The following is a 22,904-nucleotide window of genomic DNA, read 5'->3' on the forward strand; positions in this document are numbered from 1 at the left end:
TTTTTTTTTTTTTTTTGTTTACTTTAAGCAGCTTGCATGCTATCTCAAACGTCATACTAATCTGAACTTTTTTTATTCTGTTGTAGAATGTAAAAAGTATTGAGGCTAAGATTTGGTGTACTGAATGTTTAAACACTATTAAACATACCTAACTGATAAAATATAAATCCTGTCATGGTCCTAAAATAGGTCAGTTTCTGAAGAAACTGCCTATGTTGAATACTAATTTCAACCTTGAAATACTTCTCACAATCTCTATGTTTATAGGAGTAARTTTTCTTGAGGGAAGAGAAGTTCAGAAATAAAAGGCAGTAATACTAATGTGCAGTTGGCATTGTAATAGCACATTACAAGAATATAGAGGCTGCTATAGACCATGAACAATACTGTTGCTTTTCCAGATGGCTTTTAAAGAGCAAATGCATTTGTATTGCTGTTTGGGATTTTATTTAGAGCTTTTTCTCTTTGGGTGGCTTTTTTTTTAAAAAAAGATAAACCTAGAAATAGAAGGTTGGTGTATCCTGTGATTTGACAGCTACAATATGTTTTGTTATGATTTCAGTTGCTTTGAGTAAAGTGTTTCTTGTTTTGATTTTCGTATCTCAAGATGAAAACCATTACTTGACTCTTTAAAGAGCCTGTTGTGTTTAAACGTTTATTTTAATGTGATGWAGTTAGAACAGCTATGGTCACTTAAGAAGAAAATAGTAGCAAGGCTTTTTGAAGTGTCTGTGACTGTAAACAATGAGGAATCAGCTGATGGCTGCTTAGTTCCACTTCTAGCTGATTCATTTGTTGTCAAGACAATTTCCTGTCTGGTGGGGGAGGGAGAGAGAGAACAGGAAGTGAAGTAGGAAAAACAGATGTTTAACAAAACATCAGAGGGAACTTGACAGAAGTTTACATTTGGTTCTATTAACTTGGTCAAAACTTAGCACCTCTTAATTAGACCAGCAGTTCACTTTCTCTTTTCTCAAAGACTTGAAGGAATTTAGGATATTGCATACAGCTTTGATAGTTTGTGCAGACTAAAGGTATGGAACTGCTGTGTAGGAATATGAATGGTCATTTGAAACAAATTTTCTCATGTTTCTGACTTCTGAAGTTACGAAGTTTGTCTGTAGTATTAAAGTGTCTTGCATGTCAGTGAGTTAAGAGGTTTGAGTGTTARCAGTGTACTATTTAGAGAATTCAACTTGGGAAAAAGGGGATGTTTTCCTTCTGTTGTTCTGAAAGGGCTCTGAAAGCATTCTCTAATGTTCATGTCTTAACTGGTTCCATAAAACTTGGTGCAGTAAAAATACTTAGTTTAGATTGAACTTTACCTGAACCAATATTAATTGTTTTCTTTATCAAGTTGTTCTCCTATATATAAATCAAATATAATTTAAAATAGGTAACAGTTTTGAATGTCTTTCATGTGTGTGTTAGTAAGACAGCATTATTTATGAGGATAAGTTGAGCTTGTGTGTATTCTGTTGTGCACACACTTTCTCCTCCCTCCCTGTCCAGCTTTCGTGCATATGGTTTTGATTCTGGGTGGGTGTTAGTGTTGTCACCAGCTGGGAAACTAGTGAGAGGTTACAGGTAAGGAGGGATGCTTTATGCTCTGTAGGTATTCCCAACTGCAGTAAAGTCAGAGCTAATGAAAGCAATAAATGTCTTAATCTGGAAAAGTCCAAACAAGGTGCTGCTGCAGGTATCTCTTTAAAAATAGAAAATTAGGTTTTGAGTTTGCTGACTTGTGACTCACACTGTGTGACTAGATGTTTTAAAAATGTGTGCATACAAGAAGAATGGGTACCTAAAAATGTAGATGACACAGAGTATTTAACTAAGTAGGGTGTGTGTTTTGTGGTTTGTTTTTGGTTTGGGTGGGATTGTTGGTTTTTTTTTTTGCATATAGTTAATATGACCTGGACAAAATAACCAGGATACAGAACTGCTCTTGAAATGTCTGGTCAGTGAAGGGAGATGCGTATGTATTTTTAAAATTCTACTCATGTTTAATTTCCTGATTCCTGCAAAATGCTTCAAGTGCTTACTGTAAAAATGGTAAATATGAAATAGCTGATCTCAATTTTTAAAGCTTTGATGCAGTGTGTTGATTTGGGGGGRAGGGTGTGGCAGCACACAGGACAGTTTGCCATTTCTATTTGTGTCAACACAACTGAGTGGTATACAGTATGTGATTAGTCATGTTTACTTTTCCAGCGTGTAAGATACAGCTGTTTTAGAAAATCTGTTGGAAAACTTTCTAATTGAATCAAGCATGATGCTTTCTTTTGAGTAACAGTTAGAAAACACCAACATCAAGCCAGCCTGAGGTTTTGCTTACTTTGGGGCTACTCAAGCATATTATGGCATCTGTCTTGGGTATTTAGTTGAACCTAGGAAAAAATCCTGGAGATTATTCCTCTACAGTCATCTAGAAATTACCTTCAAATTGTTCTCTTTACTTATTCTAGAGGTGTACAGCCTACAGTTGGCAATACAATCTAAAAAGTGAGTTAAATATTATCATTTGAGCAAAGTGCTCCACCTGCCTGCATGGTGTCTCTCTTGCTACCAGCATTAAGGGCAAGTCCCTATTGGAGTTAATTACTCCCTATGTGGCACGACTTGGTATGGYTGAAACCTCATTTAATTCTTTGCTGAGTTCTGTGGACCAGAGTATTTTCTCCCCTTTAAGTATTTAAGTTTTGGATTGTTTTTAAGTGCTTTCATCAGTATTTTACAAAACWATCAAAGTAAAAGAATACAGGATAAAGAAACCTGAGGTCTTAGTTCTGCAGGTAGTAAGTAGATAGTACTGTGTTGAGTTTGTTTTGAAACATCAGCTGGTAATTTCACCATGTATTTTAGTTACCTATTTAATTTCAAGAACAGTTGCTTCAACAATGTTTATTTATTTTGAAYTAGTACATGAATAAAATGTTGCAGAGCTTGTTAAGATACACAGGTTGAAAGTAACACCAAAATCTAAACCTAAGCTTAGGTTATTTTGCACTTTGCTCGTTAAACATCTGAAGATTCACTGCTGGTTACAGTTACTGATCAGAATGGCCCAATTTCTTGCCTGTGGTTCTATGTTTGTCGTGTTCCTTTCACAGTTTTGTTTGCTAAGGTTTTCACCTTTGGTTACTGGTGAATTATGTAATTCACCRTAGTAGTGCTGGTGAATTATGGTTCATGCCAGGCTTCCTAGAATTTAGGATTCAGAAAGGGGCTTTCCTTCCAACAATTAGGAGTACAGTACTAAGCATTCGTATTAGTAATTGAAGGCTGTAGTTTGGGAAAAGAGAAATGCTAATAGTGCCTACACTAAAACAAACAAACAAAACCCCGTAAATCTGTTAACTTAGTTTTGCCCCAGGGTAATCAGAGTTCAATTTACGCTTAAATAATAGCTTGTAGAAACAACAAAGTAATGYACTTTATCCTCATCCTTTCTRTYGAGGTGAAAGACAGGATGAGATAATAATAACTGAACAAAACCAGCCAGACTGCAGTGCTGAGACTTGTATTGGACTCTTCCAAGGGTCCTTCAGGGTGAGGAATCTTGGCTTTAAGCTAATGGTGGTGTCTGAATTTTAAATTGCTCAACAGTAAGGAGTGTAATGATGCTGAACTTCCTCTGTAAACACTGAGATAACAAATCCCAGGCACCTGTGTTACTTTGGCATGGTATCGATTGTGATCATTTTGATTTCCCTTCTTTGTAAGGCAGCTAAAGAGTATGAAGAAAGAAAAAGCTACTTAAACAGTGGAGTTTGTGCTTTTACTTTACAGTTGCCAATATTATAAACAATTCTCAGTCCTTCTAGAGGAAATTGTTTGGGGTGTAAAAGAGGTGCTGTACCCAAAATGGTCTTGGATGTCATAGGAGGTGAGGTTGGAAGAAATTAGAAGTACTGTTAGGAGGGGATAAAGTTGAGAAGTTTATTTGTCAGCCAAGAAAGTCTCTAATTGCACAAAAATGAGAAGTAGGAGACAGTGAGTGTCCCAACATTAAGAAATTACCCACAATGTGATGTTACTGGAATGTGACTTGTGCCTTAAGGAAGTTCATGCCATTKTTTGAGTGTGCTGTGGGGCAAATTCTGGAGCAGTTATCAAAACAGCTTAGTAAATCAATTTAATTTCCCCATCAAGACTTTAGTCCCTGCCCTTTGCTATTGATAAGTTAATATTTCAAACTGCTTATCTTTTCTTCTAATTCTCCATTATAGGAACAGTAAATTGCTGCATGAACTGTATAATGCKTTGTTGTTCTGGAGGATTTTATATTCCTGACATGCCTAAGTCACTCGTGGCACTGACAAGTTTTTGGTTTGTTTTTTTTTGAGCTATACTTTCTAACCCAGAACTGAAATTACACCTCTTYGGCAACAGCATTCAGAATGGTAGTGTTCCTGTAATGCTTTCATGGAATTGTGAGGACTGATGTTATAAAACCCATGTTATAGGGCTTTTCTGCTCTTTTTACTTKCTCCTCTAGCAAAATGAAATTAATATGCCAAGTCCTCAAAGTAGGGAGGGAGAAAAGGTWGGTTATCCCATTTAATGGAAATGTGATCTAAATTTAATAAATATTATATGCAGTGAATGGGGAAGAAAGGTATGGAGGAACTATAGTTTTTMTTACAAACTGTAAATATCAGGCTATTTTTAATCTGGTGGCAATCATCAGTGTGAGGTGACCAAGAGCAGTGAAATASAGTGTGTGACTGCTACCTGAACGTCTCCATATATCCTAGTGGGCATGTGCACAGCTGGTGGAGGAAGCTCTTCTCCCTCCTGCTGCTGGTATATAAGCAAACAGCGGGATGTCTGCTGGCCTGCTGCATGGAGCCAGCCACTGGGGTTGTAAATAATTGGGATATCTTTCATTTGGTTTTTCACATGTCAGAGCATCGAAAAAAGTTGTCTCTCCTGGAAGAACTGTACAGTAATGGTCTAATAATTCCAAATTCATATAAACTAAAGAGCTGGATTGGGAATGCAATACAGGTTTGCCTGTCAGATACAGGACAGCAGAGCACTACAGRCAAGTTTGAACATAAATCATCTTTACTGTGTCATGTTGTATGCTTCACAAAGCTGTGTGGTAAGTTAACAGCACTGTATGTGGAAACTTGATTCTTTTGAAGAATTGAGTGWTTCTGGAAATGAAAATGCTTTATGTTTTAACTTTGGATTTAACATCTAGTAAGCCTTAAACTTCCATGTGAGCTTTAATAGGACAGGAACATCTTAAACTTCCCGATTATCCCTCTACTTAAGGAGGCTGGCAGTGTGTTCGAAACTAAGTAAACATTGACCAAATATGAGCATGAAAACAGTGAGGTGCCTGAGGTCTGATGAAAGCTGAGGAAACTGATGGTTGAACTTGTGGTGTATTCATTGGAAAAGCAAATGTAATTTGCTCTACTTCATCTTCAGTCTGTTTCTCACCACTATGTCTAAGCACATACATTTTCCTCTTTAACCTGCWGAGTTTTGTCAGATCAGAAATGTCATTTCTGTCTCATAACTGCTAGCAGTAAATAGCATGTACAAACATGTTTCATCCTGAAACAACCAGACTGTGTTTCCGCTAAATTAGTATTAGAAATTTCTAGGACTTCAGGTTTTTTTTTTTATTACAGTAACTTAATGCCTCATTTTCCTTTTTTAAATCCACAGATATTTGTTGTTAGAATAGCAGGCTTGATTTTTTTTTTTAAAAGAAAACGGCCAAAAACTGAAAGGAACACTGTGACATAACAGCACTTAATTCAGAGAGTYGAAGTGACTCCTAAATGTAGGAGTCACTATTTTTTTCTGTAATCCTGAAAACAGCTCCCAAGGAAAAAAGTTRGCATGGAACTACAGAAAAGACCCAAAACCTCAGGCAGTGCCAGTTTATTAYTGTTTTATGTTACACAGTTATGTAAACAATCTGTGTCAACTTTCTGTGTAAGCAATGTGARAACTTACTGAGTTGTCCTGTTGAATCCTGTGCTGTCATGCAGTCTTAAGTATGTTGAGTAGCTGATTTGGGGCCCTTTTCTTGATAGAATGTCACGCTAGAAAGCTTGTCAAATGCAGGTTTTGAAGAATGATGCCTAAAGAGAGAGCAGGTGAAAATGAGACCAGTTGCAGTGGGGATCTAAGGAATGAGATAGAAATGTGCTTGGAGCCCCATCAAACAGGGAGGAAATTCATGGATAGCTTCATTGCTGCAATGTTGTTGAAAACCCAACAAAAGAAATAGAGTAATGAAACATTACTTAGAGCTGTATTTCTGAAGGGCATAGTAGAATGGTTTCTACTGTTCTGTTTAGGCTCAAACGTTTTCTGAAACTTCAGTCAACCTTTTTCCCCTGACTGCTGCTTTCTGTCATGTCAGAGGATGAAGTTTTTGCTGCTGCAGCAGAAGTACCTGGAATACCTGGAGGATGGCAAGGTCCTGGAGGCACTTCAGGTTCTACGCTGTGAACTGACGCCTCTGAAATATAATACAGAACGCATTCATGTCCTCAGTGGGTAAGTTTGGACTTTGAGAGCTCTTRCAGAGAAGTTTTTTAAGGAATCCTGTAGCTTTTGATAGCTGATGTTGTGARGACTCAAGCTGTATTAAAGCTACTATTTTAGTGATTAATTAGCTGTAGTGGGATGTGATAAAATGCTGAATAAAGAATACTGTTCAGTAGAYAGTATTTTGTTTCAGATGCTTGAAAACAACTTGATGATGATTTACTTTTGTACTAGTAGAATCCAAATTAATAAGACATATTTTACCTTCCCTAAAGTTGCTTGTGTTTTGTTTTGTTTTTTTTCCTATGGGCTGTTTGCAGACATTTGTTCAGAAGATGTGTGTTTGTGTGAAATAGTTCCCTGCCTTTTTCCCATTGGTCTCAAGCTTAAGTCACCTGTTCCCACTTCCTTAAAAATGTTATGATCTGTGTCATGCTTAAAAGTGAAAAGAATKATTCCAAAAAGACTTGGTCTGTTGGTGTATGTGCACTTTTGAAACAGGTACCTGATGTGTAGCCATGCAGAAGACTTGCGTGCAAAAGCAGAGTGGGAAGGGAAAGGAACAGCTTCCAGATCTAAACTTTTGGACAAACTCCAGAGTAAGATGTTCTAGTGTTTATAATTTCTTCTCATCTCCGTTAATCTGATATAACTTCCGTATCCCAGGGAATTGACTTTACCTGTGTTTGCTGGTTGGTTGRTTTTTTGTATTTCTTGATTCATGGGGATATCTTTAGTTGCCTTTACGCTTCGGTCTTCYGTACCTAACCTTTTGCTGTCTGTGATTATTTCTTAGCTCTGCTGCATGCAGCAGTGATATAACGTGGTGATTTAATGTTTGCCTTAGGGAAGGGTGGGTGGGTGTTATAAATGCCAGCCATAGTGAGTTAGTGGTGGAAATGMAGTGTGGCCTATAACCACTAGTGATACTGGTACTGGTTGATAGTGGTCTCATACTTTGCTCRGAATTCCGGTTTCTCCTCTTTCTTGTGGCTGTTGTGGTACTATGTAGCAGAGTTATAAAACCATGGTATTCTTTATTTTCATACTGCTAACAGTTAATTCCTTAAATGAACACAGMTGATACTGTTGTTTTACAATGTTATAGATTTTGTTAAATACTGAGTTTTGAGTTRGCTTGTTTAAATGGGGCTTGTTGGCCAGGACAACATACTCTGTAWGACAAATACTTTGCATACAGCTTTGCTTTCCAGAAGTTCATGCTTCTAATTCCAGGKGTATAGCTGGAAATTTGACAAGCTGTGTGCTGTTATTTTCTAAGGTCTCTTCTAAAACTTCTCAGATCAAAGTATGCTCTTATTTGTAACTTGCTTTTGATGAGTCTTTTTTCCTTCACTTGTTTGTTTTTCTTTCTGACTCCTCTGAAGCCTACCTACCCCCATCAGTGATGCTTCCTCCGAGGCGTTTACAGAACCTGCTCCGCCAGGCTGTGGAACTCCAACGGGACCGGTGCCTATATCACAACACGAAACTAGACAGCAATCTAGATTCTGTCTCGCTGCTAATAGATCACGTTTGTAGTAGGTRAGAAAYCTTCCTGACTTCCAAGATGGGCAACAATATCTTCTCTTGGTCTTTKAAAAGAATCGGATTGTACCWGCTGTTAGCAGGAAAGGGAAAACTATTCTGACCTGGTTCATYAGGGTTTTATGGGGAAAAAATGGTTCTTGTTAAGTGGAGATGGAAAGTAAAGAAGGTGTGTAGAGGAGATTTTGGTATGGGGATACCCCACTGGATATGGGATAATGAGATCAGACTGAAGCTTTAACATTTTAATCAGATTGGTATAAAAAGAAGATACTGCTATGCTAATCCTTAGCCACTTGTTTCTTGTCATTTTGGACAGCCAGTCTGCTTATTCATCAACATAGGATTGCTGTGCTTTTTCACTGATGAATCGGTAGTATGTTAACTTATCCAGGCTATGTCTTCAAGGTTACTGGAATGCAGAAAGCCTACTGAAACCTGCTTCTGTGAACTCAGCTTTCAGCTGTAGCTTTTAATAGTGGACACAGGTGCTTTTAGGCACAGAGGTTAAAACAGAGGAGAAATGTGCAATCGATTTTTCTGATTTACATAATATATAATGCAAATAGTATGAAGAAGTATTTTCTCAGATTTGTAAGGTAGTAAGAATTGAGTGTCTCTTATACTTTTGTGTTGTCTCTTTAGTCTGTTTGGATAACTTYTTTTGGTGGCAAAATGGATGCCGTTTCTGAACTTTCAAGATGCAATACTTTAATAGATATGAAACAGGAAGATATTTGTTTTTAACAAATGGCTGACTTGAGCAGTTTTTCCTCATGCAGCAAAACTTGGCTAAGGACCTAAAAACTCAGTGTAGCTTTTATGGGAAACTGCTGTGCTGTGCATGGTGGATTAAGGGAATGCAGGCTAGAACATAAAGGCYRTATGGGATWTCCTTATATGTKTGTSCATGTAACAGGCTAACACCTGGGCTTACAGGGGARTTGTTTCCATGTTAAGGTTAGCTCATCTGAGGAAGTTAATTAAAAACTGATAAACTTGCTTATAAGAATTTTCTGATTTCAGCTGCTTTGACGTGTGTTCTTGAATTACTGGGAAACAGTTTTTAAAGATGCAGACTTCCATAGTACTTCACTGTAGCCATCTTAATRTTTTAAAACTACTATCTTTGGCACTTTATGTATTCAAGTAATCTAGCTTACAATTTTGCTGTGTTGCATTGTTTCAGCCAACTGTGTGTGGGCGGATGTTTGACTGTTGCCCATTTTAAGAGCTTTTGGAAATGGTCATATACTGGTATTGTCCATAAGTAGTATTGGATGTTGTGTAACAGGTTTGATATTGGTAATCAAACCCCTAGGAACATTCAARACCACTGTGAGGAGCTTGGTTTACTGAAGTCAGACTAAGTAGTATTAGATCTAAAAGATAATACATGCAACAAACCTGGGTTTAAATTTTCCCCRATCTGAATCTATTTGCTGACATAAGGGTTTGTCCATTATTAGGGATTTTGGTTTGTTGGTTCATATTTTTTCACTGAAGTAGTCCTGCTAAACTTGCATATTTGGTGTATGTATAAGTACATACTTATTTGGTGTATGCATAAGTACATAGATACTCATGACTACTATACTTAAAAAAAAAATCCAACAAAAAGGTACCCAAAAACCCACTTGAAAATAAAGACTTCCAATCTGTCCTCATCCTATTGTACCTACCTGTTGCAGGGGTCTGAGTTTAGTTTGTGGTGTGCTGTACGGGCTGCCCATGCTTGGGCATATTGGAGGTGAGTTAGACAGTGGAAGCCAAATTTTGATGAAGTTGACAGAAGTAAGAGTAGTCTAATACCTTAGACAATTTAAGTCTTGTACTACATAATTGACAGAACAATGACAMGTTTCCCTTTTTTAGTTGAAACTAATCCATTTTGTACTTAAGGCAATATTTTGGTTAAGCCTGCTTGAATTGCACTAAGAGGCAAAATGTTTAACTAAAACTCACTTGTGAGAGTGGGAGATGTGAGTGAGACACTACTGGGAGTGAAGGTGAAGGATTTCATCTTACTGTGCCAGGGATGTTGATAGTAGAAAACTGATGCACTTAGGAATTGTGATTTTTGGTTTTGAGAGCCTTTGGCCTAGTTGAGTGTGCTGGGGTTTCTTTTGGTAAGGTTTTTTTTTTTGTTTGTTTGTTTGGATTTTTTGTTTTCTTTGTTGAGGAATAACTCTTTCATTGCATGTACAAGGAATAAAAGAGTAGCTATTTAGTGTTCTACTCTATAATTTTGAACTTGTGTAAATACAACAACAGGAAACTTTGCATGCTGCATTTCTGTATGTGAATGACATAATTCAGGTGTTTTGTGCTGAACAGGGCAATTTGTAATGAAACAAAGATAAAGATAAAGAWAAACCTTTGAGCTGCAGTAATATCTAATTACCAAAACCAGAAAGTGTTAAGACAACTGGTTCTGGTTTCTTGTTTCAAGACTGCTGCTCTTTCCTTCTACAGCCTGGTTATTTAATGTAGCTTTGCTCTCTGTGAAGTCTTTTCTTAAGCTTTAAAATGCAAGAGCTATTGTTCCATAGAGAATTAGTTTGAAATGAAATATGCTGAAAAGACTTTCCTGGGACACAGTATGCCTCCTGTGCTTTATGTGAGTTATGGATGCAGCCTCACCTCCTAGAGCGAATTGCTGCTCTGGGTAAAAACACTAGCTAACAAYAATATGGCTAAATAATTATGTAATTCTTCCTGTAGGTGCAAATGTCTCTGTAAGGGCTTACCTGATTCCCTCTAGACTTCAAGGAAAACAAAGTCTTCTTTTGTGGGTGGGACTCTTTACCTTGGGTTCAGTGTTCTTCCAGGGGCAACTAGGCAGTTCCTGGTCAGCTGAAAGCAGGAGCAGAACACACTTGTGTTTCTCTATAAGCAAGTAAGTACAGACATACCCAAGGAGGCCAATTACATATATGTACATTTTATCCTCCTCTACCATAAGACAGGAAATGAGACTGTATGGTTGTTCAGTGCYGCTTGATAGTCTTTAAACACAGACAAGGAAGCCTCTTCTAGTAAAAAAAAAAAATGGACTGAGAGGTTATAGACACTGTGTGAAACAGAACTTTAACTTCAGGTAAGAAGTAGGGTTTTAGGTGTCTGTCAGCCTAGCTGCTCCCAAACCGTATTTGTAAATATGAATGTGAAGGAACTAAGTTTCCTGCTTAAATTAATTGGGAGGGAGGGGGTGGTGTTTGATTATTTTAATTTTTATTTTTCTTTCCTTTGGTGGGTGGGTGTATTGTGTTTTTGTTGGTTTTGGTTTTTTGGGTTTTTTAAAGCCAGTTTATCTCCAGTGGTAAATATAACTCTGCATACAAGGGTCGTGTCATTCCCTTAGTACCACCATGTCCCATCAGAGTTGTGTTGCTCTGTTGCAATGGGTGCCGGAAAAACTMAGCCTATGACTAAACCACTTCAGGATCTCTGCAGTTGAAAAAACAATGTCTGTGGTTAGAGACTATCTTCTAGTGCATCTGAACAATRAACTTGTACTTCTTGCAGTATTACTCAGAAATGCAGACATCTATTGTAAAAGTCTACATTTATTTTACCTTAGCTCTGAAATTCTTATTTGAGAGCTTGTAGGCAAAATTTAAATCAAATAAAACTTGTCTCCAGTTCTCACCTAACTTAATATTTTGACTGTTAGCTTTTCCTCAGTGTGTAACTAGAATATTAAATGTTCGCTCTMGAGGAATGTTTCACTCTTCTTCAGTAGTTTATCATGTAATATTTTGTTCGATAAACACAACATTTTACAAAATAATGTAGATTTTGTGGGGGAGAACTGTTCCAGTTGAAACCTCAATGGTATCTTGCTAGTTACGCTTAGATATTATATGTGGTACTCGGCAGAGAAAATAAAAGATGACAAAACAAAGGCAAAGAAACATCTAATTTATTGGAAGGTCACATTCAGGAAAAGGAACTTTTATGTAAGAATAATTTCTAAAGACTTGGCAAGATACAACAAAATGAGTTCAATACCTACAAAGACCTCATGAGTTAAACCATTGCACCTGTGGTTCAAAGAGACCAATGCTGTAGTATTTTCTATACATTAGAAAATTATAYAGTAATAAGCTGTTACACTCCTGATGAGGTCAATTTTATTCCAAGTTACATGAAAGCATAACAAATTATGTGAGTGAAATAMGAATAGTTCTGTGTTCTTATGGTTAATTATGATGACTTGATGGTGTGAGYTTGTTGCCAGATAAGACACTTCATTCTGTACTTATTTGAAGCAGCTGTTAMTAGAGGAGTTTTCTAAGTTGTCTGGTCTTGCATTTAAATAAGGTTTTTGTTTGATTGTCTCTTTTAATAGCTTGATTTTATAAAATCTTACTGCTTACTTACTAATCTGTGAATCCCTTTGTTTTCCCAGGAAACAGTTCCCATGCTATACCCAGCAGATCCTAACGGAGCACTGTAATGAAGTGTGGTTCTGTAAATTCTCCAACGACGGCACTAAATTAGCAACAGGCTCTAAGGACACAACCGTTATTATATGGCAGGTTGATCCAGTAAGTGTGCCAAATGTGAAAACATGCATGACTTGTCTTTCCCTTCCCTCTCAGCTTTCTCGTGCTAGAATGGTGTGATTCTTGTAGGATAGGCTGACATGGACAGTAGTCCTCTTAAATCTCATTCCCTGCKATGTAAAGGTCTTGTAAATCTTGTAGCTGTAGGATATTTCATACATCTTTCCTACACATATCTATTCATATGTAAATAAAAAGATTAATCTAAGCTTGTTTTGARTCGTAGAAATGATTATGAAAGTATGGCAGTCTATTTCATAATAATTGAAGACAGCAAATAAACTTGAACATTAACACACAATTATTTGAAGTTGCTAATGCTTGTGAAACACTATCAGAAATAACATTTTTAGTTTTTTAACCACACAGCTGCAGGCTGGTATGTGAGGTGGAAAATGAAAGGTTTTTGCAGTTCCATGCYGGTTTTCAGTACGATTTGAGAGCTGAATTTAATTCTTTTCTCTCACTTCAGGAGAGAAGGAAGCCATATAATCTGAGTCTTTTTTTGCTGTTAAAATGATGGGAGGACTTAAAAGGCTGTTCCATGTGCATAGTTGTTATGTAGCCCCAGAACTAACACCGTGTATTTTTCAGGCATAAACCTGAAAACCATACTGTGGTTTGTGTGTTACCAGGGCCAGTGTATTCTGGACCAAGAGCTGTATAGAAGCAAAGCTGACTTCTGTTACTTAGTTTGGAAATAATCCGTATTTTGTGTGTTATTTGTTTTGGGTTTTTTTTTAACAGAGTAATTTAGGTAAATTAAGGATCAAACGTTTTTTGCTATTGTCGCTTGATTGTAGATGCACATCTTCTTTTTATATTGATGTGTTTAATACCAAACATCTTGATTAGCACCTTTTATAGTGAATTGTTAGCTAATAGCTGGTTAGTAAAACCAAATGAATGTTTCCTGAGTGTTTATTCTTTAGCAACCCTTTTGATGAAGGGTTGCTRAAAAATAAAAATATCTAAAAAACAGTTAGTGGGAAAGCAGTTTYGTAGAGTTTCGTTGGTTCCTCTTTTTTTTTTTTTTGAGTGCGCTAAAAAAAAATTGAAACCTGTTCAAGCAGGTGGATACCTAAATAGCATTAGCCCACATCAAATGGTTCATTCTCAAATTGGCCAGAGCATGCTTCTCACGTTTCCTGTAGCAGTTGACAATGTCTTTTGACCTGTAAATTTAATCTGGTTTTCAAGGCATTGGGTATACAGAATTATTTTAATATGTTTGCATAAACTACATGGAAACATCTGTCCAACAATGTCTGGTCAAGTAGTGTGCGAACACTGTTTTTAATGAACAGTATTTGATTTTTACACACACACTTCACATGTGTGAGAATCCTTAATTTCTCCTGTTCTTTTCTTCATCACACTTCTTGGAGTGTAATGACACTACTGCAATGCTTTCTTAATTTCTTACCTTGAATTTTAAGTCTTTTCTAAGACCCAACCACATGTCTAGACTGTCTTTAACTATGCTTCTGTTGTCATTTTCATGTGTTAGATTTCGTTTCAAAGTTCTAATGCATACTCAGCAGCATTAAGTAGTGTCTTCAGTTGACTAGGCTTGTGTGGGATGCATTATTTGACTGTCAGGAAGTGTGGCAGGATCTCTGTGGAGCACAAAGGATAAGCACACTCTGTGCATCACCTTGTCTAAAACACATCTTTGTTAAGAATTCTCCTTTAACTGGCTCATCACAAAAATCCCTTCTGCATTTTCTGAAAACCATTGACAGGTTTTGGGCTTTTMAGCCAAGTAGCTCAACTACTGCAGRCTTSAGTTGATGCCTGAATAGTTGCTTGTCATRCACAACAAAAGTTTGGGAAGCTACATGTAAGGGATAGAAGTGCTGAGATTTCTTTTGGTGGTGGGTGGGAGGCAGATTGACTACACTTGGTTTGCCTGAAATACCACTGACTGCTGTTTTAGAGCATGGTATAGCAGCTTTAGGGYATTTGGAGGGACGTATGAGAGCAGTATAGAAGATAGTAACAGCCACAGAGTTCTATCATTAGAAGAGGAATATCTTATCTGTCTTGTTCCTCCTGAGTTTCAGATATGCTGAAGTGACAGGCTGCTTTAATCCTGTTGTARAAAGAAATGTATCTGTTCCAGACAAGCTCCAGGATGTGAGATCATGTCAGACATGACTCAGTTTCCTTGAAAATGACTTTAGCTACAGACACAGCAGTGTCTAATGCAGTCCAGGAATAATGGTTAGAATGGAAAAGGGGTCTTGACGAGTCCWTTCTTTTGCCCTTCTTTCTCTGCACTCTGAAGATTTTTCTTAGCTCACTTTCTTTTGAGGAATTTGCAATTTCTAGCCAGCAGAACCTCCAGTACCACAGGCTGGCTGAGAGTCACCAAATCCCTCACAGCTGATCCCAGGGAACAATCGTTCGTGTCACTCTTCCACTGGCCTTTCCCTTTAAAAATCAAGAAGTGATCTGTTGCTTGATACTGGAAAAAAAAAAAGAGAGGGACAATTAGAGAAATCAGGCTAGATTTTCAAATTAGTCACTCTTTTTGAAAAGAAGTTGGAGCTATAAACATCGGTCATGCATGGAAAAAAAATGGGAGGGGGGTGGAGGGAGGACAATTTGATTACCCCTTTCCAAGAGGCTCCAAGAAATTATTGCCATCATTTTAAAAAGCTCTGTTCTACTTGTGTATGTGTATGCTGTTGTCAAAAGTCAGYGCTAATACTGTACTGAAGCATGTTTCTGTATTTAGGAAGTCAGTGTGTGATTGTTTCACAGTATCTGGCAGTACTGCTTATTTTTATAAGCTTCTTGAAAGTCAAGTTCCTCTGACAAGGCAGCAGTAAAACAGTTGTAATATAAAGATGATACAAGACACTGCATGCGCCAAGTATGCTTCATTCACTAAATCTGGCAGAAAACAGCTTGCTGTGGGAAACACTTCTGAAATAAGAACACCTCTCAGTGAAGTTTTTAAAAATACGTTTCTATAAATAATCTTTCTTGAGCAGCATGCACAAGATACACTTAAGTTTTTTAAAATATTGGCCCTTCAMGGCTTTTCTTTGTCAGTATCTGTGGAGGTTTTAGTTTTCTGTTTAACCATAAGAGGCTTCAAATGTGTCTTTACTTATAAGAAAGTAACTTAATTCTGTAAAATATGGATACTTTCATAATCCAGTAGATGTACAAAKACTTGACTCTACAGAAATCTTCTGTGCTAAAGCAAGTGTAATGTTATGTAAAACTTTTATACACAGTGGTATTTTGTAAGCTTTACATTCAGAATCACAGAAGATTAAAACAAAAATATGTATAAGTATTCTTGTTTTGAAGGTTGAAATTTAGAGTCTTTTATTTCTGGCCTTACCCTGTAAACTAGCAATTACTTTTCCAGTACTGTTCACATCTTGCAGGTGCCAGGTTGCTTAAAGCAAACTTTCTGTGCTGTGCATGGACCCTGTGGAAATGTGAAATGTAGTGGGAGTTCATTTGCATTGTCTCAAGAGCCCCTCTCTTGTTCCAGGACACTCACCAGCTAAAACTACTTAAGACGTTAGAAGGTCACGCGTATGGGGTCTCCTACATTGCCTGGAGTCCAGATGACAAYTACCTTGTTGCCTGTGGCCCAGATGATTGTTCTGAGCTTTGGCTCTGGAATGTACAAGTAAGTGGTGACTTATGAGTGAAAAAGAAAACTGTGGTCAACCTCCTGCTTTTGTTTCAATATGTAAATACTTAAAAGCCTCAAAGAAGTAATCGCTGCAAAGTCGTGCCAAGGTGTGAGAGCCAAGAAGARATGTTGATCTCCCTGCCCCTTCTCAGTTTGAAAATAAGGCAGCCTACAAATTCTCTTTGCACTTTGGACAGAGCTGAAATTGGAGTTCATGTCTAAGTGTCTGGGATTGTGTAGCAAGTCAGGTGTATCTGGTTACTGATCATTTCTGAGAAGGGGTGACATAAATGCACAGGACCTCAGCTTTTGAGGAGAAAGGCAACAAACTAAGCAAGAGAAGCAGAGGGCAGAATTATCATTGAAGGGAAGCAGTATGGGATATCCTTATATGTTTGTCCCTGTAACAGGCTAACCCTTGGGCTTACAATTTTAACAAGTAACAAAAGTCAAATATGCAAACCATTTTACTTCATGTAACCCTCCCGGTCATGTTAGTGACAGATCCACAGAGGCTTAAATTTATGATTTCAGAACTTCATCTTTCAGTCAGGCACTAGGGCATTTTGCCATTTCTCCATGAATTTGGAAATCACTTTCTGCTCTTGAATTTTATGGGCACTTGAGTTGGTATAAAAGCTTCCCTTGCCTCGGTTGAGAGCTGTATAGACTTCCTTGTGCTGCCTTGGACTCTGAACTAATTTGGTTTCACAAAACAAAAACGTTCCCTTTCTTCACCCTTGGAACACTTTTCTTCTGTTTAATTGACTAAATTGGCTCAGTGAAGAGCACTACTGACAATGCCACTCATTGGTGTTCTGTCTTGTGAAACGGTGGCATTTTATGCTAGGGACGAAAGCTAAGTTTTGGCACGGAGAACTTCAGCTGAAGGAGGAAAACATCCWAAATACTGTGATATTCTTAACTTCTTAGTAAAATGTATTTTGTCCCCCCTTTTCTTGTAGCCTCTTCATGCCTCCTTTCTTTCAGTGTTTTGGTTTTTTTTTTCATTTCATAGTGCTTGTCACTCTCTTGGTTTGTAGTTTCTTTTCATTCCACTCTTTACTCATCATCTTTTAGTTGTCCAACACACCGGCTATTCTATCTCTCTTGATTTGAGAGATGAAGTAAATTGTCCCAAATCAAGTGTAAATTAACTGGAAATGCTGAAGTAGTTCTACCTTTTTATTGCATTATTCATAAATTTGTGTTGCTTTTTAATAACAATGTTGAAAAATACATGCTACATGTCAGATAAAATTATGAGTGCCTTTTTGGGAAAGGGTTCTGGTATAAGGCCCTGCTGCCTTTGGWTTTTTTCCAGACTGGGGAGCTGAGGACAAAGATGAGCCAGTCTCATGAAGACAGTTTAACAAGCGTGGCCTGGAATCCTGATGGGAAGCGTTTTGTAACGGGAGGGCAGCGTGGACAGTTCTATCAGTGTGTAAGTTYTCTGCATCTGTCTCTTGGAAAGCAAAGCAAGAAATTAAAGTTGGGTCAAGTCTGAGGTTGATGTTTTTTTCAGGTTTTTGTGTGTGTGCACACTACAGCTTCTGGTGCTTTGTAATTCAAAGAAGCAATACATTAATGCAAGTATTTCAGCAGCCCTTCTGTGTGGAGCAGTTTGAAGGGTTTGAGCATCTTTGGTCTGCCTCAAGGAGGATTTGTGGTCTGGAATTCGTTTTCTTAGCTGCTTCAGAAAAAAAGCACTAATAAAAAGCACTACCTTTGTCTACAAATGTTTTTATTCCACAGAATTGTGACTGTTTCTTAGTTTTCACATGCTGTCTTTCATTACTGAAAACAAATTTGAAACCCTCATTACTTGACTAGCATTGCTTTGGGGTGGTGGTCCACAGTCTCACCATATTAATGATTGTCATTTCATCTGAATTGGTGCCCAGAATAATAGTCCAGTATGCAAACCTCACTGCAAAGGTCAGCTCAGTCATGGCATGTAGATGGCACATGTCATGYACAAGAAAATAAGTGACACAAGGGATTCTCTGCTCTCTAGGGCAAATTCCTACAAAAGCCCTCAGTTACGACAACCAACTCCTAATTCATTAAGTTCTCCCTTTCAAAGGGTAAGATTGCTTTCTGTAGCAATTGTCTGAATAGAAGAAGGTATTTGTGTCTCAACTTGTCAGAAATCTGAGACTAATGGTTCATTTTTTGTTGTTTTTTCTGTTGTTTTTTCTTCTGCTCAGGATTTAGATGGTAATCTCCTTGACTCCTGGGAAGGGGTGAGAGTACAATGCCTTTGGTGCTTGAGTGATGGGAAAACTGTTCTAGCGTCGGACACACACCAGCGAATTCGGGGTTATAACTTTGAGGATCTCACAGACAGGAACATGTAACTACCTTTTCTTTTGGTTCTGAATTCCTGCTTCTTAGTGTCAGAAGAAAGTTGACGAAGGGTTGTGGGGGATGGGATGGGAAATGAGTTGGTAAATGCTCTCAATATTAAAAGAAGATAACAATAACACAGGACAAGAATTAGTGAGCAAGTTTCAGCAAGCAGCATCAGATCAAGTATTAAAAATAACTTCCTAAGACCTGGAGTAGATTTCTGGTGGATGTTTTGACATTTCTGTCTTTAGAATATTTGTAGTCCTCTCAATACCTGGCATATTTTAGTAGATTCTTCCTTGAATTTAGGAGTTGGAGTTGAGTTCTGAGGTCCCTTTTGATCTTGGTGTTTGGCCTAAGTATAAGCAATTATTGGCTTATACTGGCTTGTACTACTGTATAGGGTCATACCTAATTTCATATTTGGAACTGTTTTTGCCTCATAATATTGCAGACATAGGACATGCCTTTTGTCTTGGTATTGCATCATTATCTTGACATTCATGTCTTATCATTTCAGAGTACAAGAAGATCACCCTATTATGTCGTTTACTATTTCAAAAAATGGCCGTTTAGCTTTGTTAAATGTAGCAACTCAGGTGAGTTGGGGATGTTGAAAGGAAATGGAAATAAACCTGCTTGCCACTGCTWCCTGTTTTCAAATATTTTGATGTGAGTTGGAATGTTTGCTATTAACTAGTTGTGAATTGGATAATATGAARGCCTTAATATTCATAAATACAGCATGGAATTCTGTGATAAGAAGGCAGTCTTGTTCTTGAGACTTTTTTGGGGATTTGACTGATCTATAATCAAGAGTGTAATATTGTGAAATATGTACTATTAAGTCTTATTATCTGGCTATTGTATTGAGAAGCCAGGTGCAGCAAAAATTGTGGCAGGTTGACATGTCTGGGGGCATGAGAATTAGTTTTTATTTATCTAGTTCTGCTTTTGGAACCTTGGGTAAGAATAAGAGCTCTCAGAGTGGAAGGGACCAAAGACTGAAAGTTTTGTTYAGTAATTTGATACATCTTTATTCTTTTCATCTCGTAACAGTACTGAAATCAGCTCTGGAGTAGTGTACTGTTGTGTTTCTTGGGTTTTTTTCATAGTTCAGAAGAATGCCATTAATAATGTTTCATTATAAAATAACATTCTTTRTATTTCTTATTTCCAGGGAGTTCACTTATGGGACTTACAAGACAGAGTTTTAGTGAGAAAGTATCAAGGTGTTACACAAGGATTTTACACAATTCACTCATGTTTTGGAGGTCATAATGAAGATTTCATTGCGAGTGGCAGTGAAGGTAACACCATTCTCCTTTGTGCAGAAAACTGGAACACTGTATCATYCCTATACCTTCATTTTATAGATGACAGTTGCTAACAACAACATTATAAAAGCAAGCAAACTGGTTCATGAAATAAATTTGAGGCGTGCTGAGATTGTGGCATGCTACAAGAAGTAATTGTGGGCTGGCAGAAAAAATCTTCTGAGAGGATGGCAGAGGTAGAAAGCATTAATGACTCTTTTGTGTTYCTCCTCTAAAGCAAAAGCATCTGCACAGTTTTAATTAGAAGTGGGTGGGGTGTTCTTGAGGATTCTTCTTTTTGTGGTATGAATCTTAGATTTTTGGTTTGAATAAAAAATGCTTCTGGGAAATAACAGCTTCATTGGCTTGTTGAAGGTACAGGTGTGGTGAGGTTATTTTAATTTCAGTAGAATCATTTTAATTACAGACAGAGTAGTCTCAAATTAAGCAGTTGTTGACGTAGTCTGGTAGGGCTTCTTGGTGATTAAAGGCTTTGTGGTGTGTTTTTATTCAGCTCTCTGCGGCAAGAGTAGAAATTTGTTAAAAGCTTATGTGTTGAATTGGTTCAGTTCTGYCACTGGTGTAGTGCCATCACCTGCCATGGAGGTCACTTAAAATTCAAGCTTATGCAGAGTTTATGTAGGAATTACACTTGTAATATGTAAACAAATCACTGTGAGTGTTGCATAATTCAGAGTTCTTAGGAAACAAGGTTGGCCAGGGCATYTCCTACTATCATGTTTTTGGAAAATGCTAAATACATCTAAAATAAAAGCTTCACCCTCTTACTATGTCCAGTGGAATATKAGTGAAGGACAGCACCTCCAGTCCTCCGATCATGTTTAGACAAGCTTTTTGGTTTGAGACCTGAGTGCCTGAAAGGATTTGTTTAACCATAATTGCATGCATGTGTTGGTGCAGATACTGTAGTGCCCCAGTTCTTTCCCCCCCTAGTTTATTTACTTTTTATTGTCTTAATTGTTTAAAAACCACTGTAGTGAAAACTGATGGTAAGAAACTGATGGTTCCTTAGATTTGAACTGCCTGATGCTTTGCAAATGTGGAAACTCAAAGTCTATTTTAAAAACAAGCAGACAAACAAAAATAACAGATCACATTGTCAAAGCCTTTTTCTAAAAAGTAATTGATCACATTGTCATAACCTCTCAAAACATGTTTTCAGCTAGGTAAGGGTTTTCCTGACAATTGCATGAATAGGAACAAAACGGAGGTCTCTGTCTCAGCAGAGGTATTGGCTGCTGTCTTGATGTAGCTATCTTGTTTTTTGCCAAGTACAGGCATTTAGACAAGCACCAAAGTGTATTGCTTTGTGTTTAGGTTTTTATTCTCTGAGAAAGCAGAGCTTGTGTGTCCAGTACGTGAATTGTGTTCTTTGCTGAATGTCATGGACATGTAGTCTCTTGAAAGTCCAAATGGAGTGTAAGCCCAGCCAGAACATTTGCATCAACATAAGCACATGTGAAGGTGGTACCCTYAAATGAGCTGGTTCAGCAGAAGACAAGGGAGGTACCRCATGGTTCYATGAGGCTTTTYTGGCAAGGAGGCCASAGAGCAAGTTTGTTTTAAGATGGGCTGGGAAGAGGCATAGAGGAAGATTGGTTAGAGTGCTGAGCCTTCAGAGTGGCATCTATGTCAAAGTCTTTGAAACAGATAAAATGCTTAYATTTGATGTGCTAGACCCTAACACAGGGCTTCTGTGTAATACTAATAACGCATGCTTATTCTGTTTGTGTAGCTGTTTGGAATATTCCGCAGGCATTCCTAGAGAGGTAAACCCACAGACTTGTTACAGGCTGCTGCTCTACAGCTGGAACACCACCACTCCCCCCCCCCAATTTATTCTTAAATATGGTTGGGTATAAAGAATAGCTCTCCTCCATACATTGCAGTAGAGTTKCTATTTCTAACATGTTGCTAGAAGTAGTTAAAAGTTTCCCATTACAAAATAGGATCTGTAGGATTTATTTGCATCTGCTTTAATATGTTCAAATTGATATCTTTAAACATCACACAATAATTAGTTGTCAAAGACAGTAATAACTCACATTTGAGCCATTAAGYTTAGCCCTCCCTTGTTTGCTGTTTGCACTTTCACTGGAGTGTTACAGATCTTTAGTATTAAGATGTTTTTCATGAACTGTAGAGCTGTGATCTTATCTGGTACTCATCAACAAGAGGTAGTTATAATAATTTCRTCTTGGTACTTTATAGACTTTTTAATGCATTTACTAATCTGCAAATACAATTTGAGGGGAAAAAAGTCTGCAGGTCTTCCTTTTGAATGTGACTACAACTCCATACCTGTAATTAAAGAGTTGCTTGGTTTCTCTCTTTAGCCATGTATTGTCTTATTTACATAGYAGTCAAATGTTTTTCTTCAAACATGGCATTTTGCAGGTGTTAAAAATGAATGTGTCTCTTAATGGAAGTGCTTTGCCTGTATTCTTTTAATCACTTTTCAAAGAAAAATTTTGTTAGTGCTGTTGCACACTCAAGACTTGGGTTTTTGATACAGGTTTTACTTTAATGAGAACTTGTGGAAATGCAGTTGGGCACACAGATGAGGCTGTGCAGAGCACTGGTGCTCATGCTGTTCTGCAATGTTTGTTGTTCAGATCACAAAGTGTACATCTGGCACAAGCGCAGCGAGCTGCCCATCGCGGAGCTGACGGGGCACACGCGCACGGTGAACTGCGTGAGCTGGAACCCGCAGATCCCAGCCATGATGGCCAGCGCCTCCGACGACGGCACCGTTAGGATATGGGGACCAGCGCCTTTCGTAGACAACCAGGATATTGAAGGTAAAAATATATGTGTTACTAAAAAATTAGTCACTGCTTTGTTTTTGGTTTTTTTTTTAGTGACTGTTGATTTACAGCTAAGTTACTCATTTTGTGTAATAAAAAAGAA

General features: G+C 37.7%; 1 protein-coding gene across 1 annotated transcript in view; it reads left to right on the forward strand.

Annotated features, from left to right (window-relative positions):
* WDR26 (WD repeat domain 26) overlaps positions 1-22,904 on the forward strand; it is a 28,342-nt gene that overhangs the window by 2,847 nt on the left and 2,591 nt on the right. Inside the window, exons 4-13 of the mRNA XM_057382102.1 lie at positions 6,395-6,531; positions 7,024-7,121; positions 7,911-8,067; positions 12,485-12,623; positions 16,159-16,299; positions 17,630-17,749; positions 18,516-18,661; positions 19,178-19,256; positions 19,838-19,967; positions 22,610-22,795. Of these exons, the coding sequence (XP_057238085.1) occupies positions 6,395-6,531; positions 7,024-7,121; positions 7,911-8,067; positions 12,485-12,623; positions 16,159-16,299; positions 17,630-17,749; positions 18,516-18,661; positions 19,178-19,256; positions 19,838-19,967; positions 22,610-22,795 (1,333 nt within the window). The remainder of the gene's footprint in view (positions 1-6,394; positions 6,532-7,023; positions 7,122-7,910; positions 8,068-12,484; positions 12,624-16,158; positions 16,300-17,629; positions 17,750-18,515; positions 18,662-19,177; positions 19,257-19,837; positions 19,968-22,609; positions 22,796-22,904) is intronic.

This window comes from Malurus melanocephalus, unplaced genomic scaffold (genome assembly GCF_030028575.1).
Source record: "Malurus melanocephalus ecotype Western Australia unplaced genomic scaffold, MMel_1.1 scaffold_549, whole genome shotgun sequence".
NCBI classification, from domain to species: Eukaryota; Metazoa; Chordata; class Aves; order Passeriformes; family Maluridae; genus Malurus; species Malurus melanocephalus.